Raw genomic sequence first — 3,643 nt, 5'->3', positions numbered from 1 at the left:
TGCCCCTTCTCTGCTACTGCTGGTGAGTGTGGGGGGTCTGAGAGAGGAAGTGGGGATGGTGAGGTGGGGTGGGGAGAGAAGGGTGATGGTTTTAGGCACTTGAAGTTGTTCCAAGTACAGATTTTCTGGTCAAAACCAAGAAGATTCTTCCTCCTCCCCTCCCTTCCCAAATAATCTGGAACACCATCAAAAAAAGGTCAAATCTTCAAAAAGAATTCCTTTCTGAGCTCAGGATCACATGGGTAATATTCCAGGCTAAAAGGAACCTGTGAAAGCTAAATCACTGAACACTGATGTTAGAATAAAAACCCACATTTCAAATATAGTGATCATGTGAGCTTGCACAGCACTTAAGCAAAAGTTTAGACATGCAAAATCTCTCACTGGGGGACTTTTATGGTAAATGCTTTGCAGTATTGAGCACTTCATTTCAATTTCAAGTACGTGACTGGACCCTGTGTCTACAGAAGGAAAAAAAATCTGTTTAAACATCAGTGTGTACATGTCTGTTCTGCTGGCTAAATCTTATATGAGATTTGACAATTATTTGTGACTCCTGTGTGGCTCAAATTCTCATCACCCCATGAAAACAATGAAATGAGAGGGATAAACAACAATGCAAAAGACTTACATAAAAATTGATTATTTCGACAAATGGGCGATTAGTACATTGTTACTAGCTTGAGAGAGACATGCGGTAGATTTTGGGTCTACAACTCAGACCCTGATAATTTTAAATAATGAACTATATATATCAGTTAATTTCAAGCACTTGATAAGTTATTTGTTGACCTTCCTTAAATAATTTTAAATATAAGATGACACTTAACTATCTTACATTTTTACTATACATAGTACATTTACAATATTTATAAATAAATAAATCACAATTACAAACACTGTCTGTACAATAATGATTTACCTTAAAGAGCAAATAAAGACTTAAGTAGTATAGAAACCAATTACACTTCTTGCAACCAGATTAAATTTCATTTTGCAGAAATCTATTCCACTGAAGGTCATATTTACATCAGTGTGACAAAGTCACCATGCAAAAGCTAAAATAAATTACATGTTTAGTGCCTTCATTCATTTATCTTTTAATGGGAAAGTTACAGAATGCACTGTTGAAATACCCAAAGTAAATAAGTAGGTCTTTTTCCTTAATCCTCCATAGGAAGCTACTCAAAACTAAAAAAAAGAGGATTTTATTAAAGATAAATACTTTTGACTCCTTTGGTATAAATGACTAAATCACAGGCCTAAAAAGCAAAGATATTAAGAAGTTAGAATGAGCTCCTATTTTATGAAGTTTAATGTCTCCCTCCACTGGCAAGTGAGAGAGACAGATAGACCCTGGTCCAGGGAGAGAAGGAAATGAAAGACGTAGTATGAAAGTGCAGTGTGCAATGAACAGTGAGACAGACACTGAGAACATGCCCTTCAGGCATAAACATTAAAGCTCTGTCTATACTAGGAAAGAGATGTGTTGCTGACAAAGGCTGTTAAAGAGAAGCCCCTCAGAGCTAGTGCTGCAAATGGTGTAATTGTGTGCATTGATAGTAACATTTTCAGAAACATTACAGAACATCAGGATTACACGCACAGCTAAAAAATGTACAGCAAAAAAGGTCATACGTGCTGGAATTACTCCTATGAATGATGAGCTCCATCAGTGTGCAGAAACATCCCATCTATACTGGTGGAGAAATTAATTTTCAACATTGGACCCTTGTCAGCAATAAATTCAATTGTAGTGTAGACAGGACTAGAGAGAAATGTAAAAATAAATCCCCGTGACATACCATGTGAATAGCCAACATTGGATCTACTTATTTTTTTGCAGAATTATATTTAAAATTAGTCCAAATAGCCTGGTGGTTTTGTACTTCCCGTCTGAGATACTGAGATTCGAATCTGGCTAACCCTTGCAAGACCTTACTCATCATTGGGTTTTTTCTTGTAAAAAAGGTAGTTAAACTAGTTCATACAATACGCTTGAAGAATATAATAAGAGCAGCATTTAATCCCAGTAACCAAGTGTTAGCCTCCAAAATAAGACTGATAATGTACCCTAGCATATATGCAAAATGGCATAATACATACTCCCTTCCAAACACAGATCTATGTTGTAGCTGCCAGATAGTTCAGGTTACACAGTACACCATCATGTTTAAAAAAAAAAAAAGGTTTAAAGGATTAAATTCAGAGAGAAGTTGCCAGTCTTCTAACAATTCAGATCTTGCAGATAAGAGCCCTGTCCAAACATTAGGCAACCCCCAATGCCAACATAAACACTGCAAAATCTGACACATTTTCCTATTCTTAAATGCCATGCCTCTATCAGCCAGCTGTTCCCACTGATCCGATCTGTGATCCCATTATCAGTCTTTAAATGCTGCCAACAGGCTCGGCCAGATGATGCTTGTTCCCTGCAAAGAATGAATAGCAGGCATTGGTTTCAAATCTTGCGGATGGTGTGAAGGCCTGAGGTGTTCTCCAGCAAACAAATGTTGGAGTCAGTCAAAGGTCTTTCAAGCTGCCCTGCATCCAAGTTATCCCCACGTGTTCTTTGCATTCGGGTTCCATCCTATCACCCTTTCCCATCCCCCCATTTCTGGATTTTTGTATTTCTTAAAAATTTCAGGGTTATGTTGGTCCGTGCACATGGTCTCCACGTACAATTTGTGCAAACTGAGTAATTTTCAAGCCCAACTTCCAGCGGGCCCTGTAACAGAGAATCAGCTCAGAGTCTGCCCTTCTCCCAAAACGTTCAAGGGATGCCGTCTTTCCTCTGGCAACACTGTGAAGGAGGGACCCCCCAGTCATACATGTAGGAAAGCCGCAGCTTAACCTCCTCCTTGCAAAGCTTCCCTTCTTTGGCCAGTGTCTGGTGCTTCTCAAGCATGTCCTCGATGCTCTGCTTGTGGGTGACCACATACTTATTGTTGCAGCCGCGCGACTTGTACTCAGTGTCGAAACGAGGGTCATGCACCCTCTTAACCTCAACAGGGGCCAGCCAGGCACCAAGGGAGACATCCTCGCTCTGCCACATGTTCAGATAGTCGCGGCTGAGGCGCAGGTAGTGCACCAGGTCTGCGGAGAGCACGTAGCCACCCCCCAGGGCGTAAGGCAGGTAATAGTCACAGAGGACCCAGGCGCTCTCCTTCCACTTGCCACCGGACTTGACCCGGCCGCGCCCGGAAAAGAAGCCCCAGTAGAGGCGCCGTGGCTCCTTGGCCCTCAGCTCCTCCACCACCACGTCCAGGCGCACGAAGGTGTCGTCGTCGGCCTTGAGGACGAAGCGGAAGTCCAGGTGCAGGTCGAGCCACACGTACATGGCCAGGATCTTGGCCGTCAGGTTCTCATAGGAATCGCGCAACTCGGGCAACAGCAGGAGGTCGCGGTGGCGGCTCTGCTCCAGCTCCAGGCCACGCAGCTCGTCGCCGCCCAGGCCGCCCGTGCCCACCACGAAGCGGCACCACACGTCCTCGTGGGGCGGGCGGCCCGCCGTCGACAGCCACGTGCTGCGGATGATGCTGCGGCGCTCCGTGTACTTGGGGCCGCTGGCAATAAGCACGGCGAGGAAGGCCGACGCCTCTGGGCCCGGAGCCGGGGGCACCGCGACACCTGCGGCCGCCCC

At 44.2% G+C, this 3,643-nt stretch overlaps 1 protein-coding gene across 1 annotated transcript in view; it reads right to left on the bottom strand.

The window, feature by feature from the left end:
• Nucleotides 1-552: 552 nt before the first annotated feature.
• The window catches only part of B3GALT6 (beta-1,3-galactosyltransferase 6), a 4,894-nt gene continuing 1,803 nt past the window's right edge, over nucleotides 553-3,643 (bottom strand). Inside the window, exon 3 of the mRNA XM_019511555.1 lies at nucleotides 553-3,630. Coding sequence (XP_019367100.1) covers nucleotides 2,774-3,630 — 857 coding nt within the window. The 3' untranslated portion in view covers nucleotides 553-2,773. The remainder of the gene's footprint in view (nucleotides 3,631-3,643) is intronic.

The sequence above is a fragment of the Gavialis gangeticus genome, unplaced genomic scaffold, assembly GCF_001723915.1.
Source record: "Gavialis gangeticus isolate Ggan-Ray unplaced genomic scaffold, GavGan_comp1, whole genome shotgun sequence".
NCBI lineage: Eukaryota > Metazoa > Chordata > Crocodylia > Gavialidae > Gavialis > Gavialis gangeticus.
This window is presented reverse-complemented; position numbering and strand designations above follow the sequence as displayed.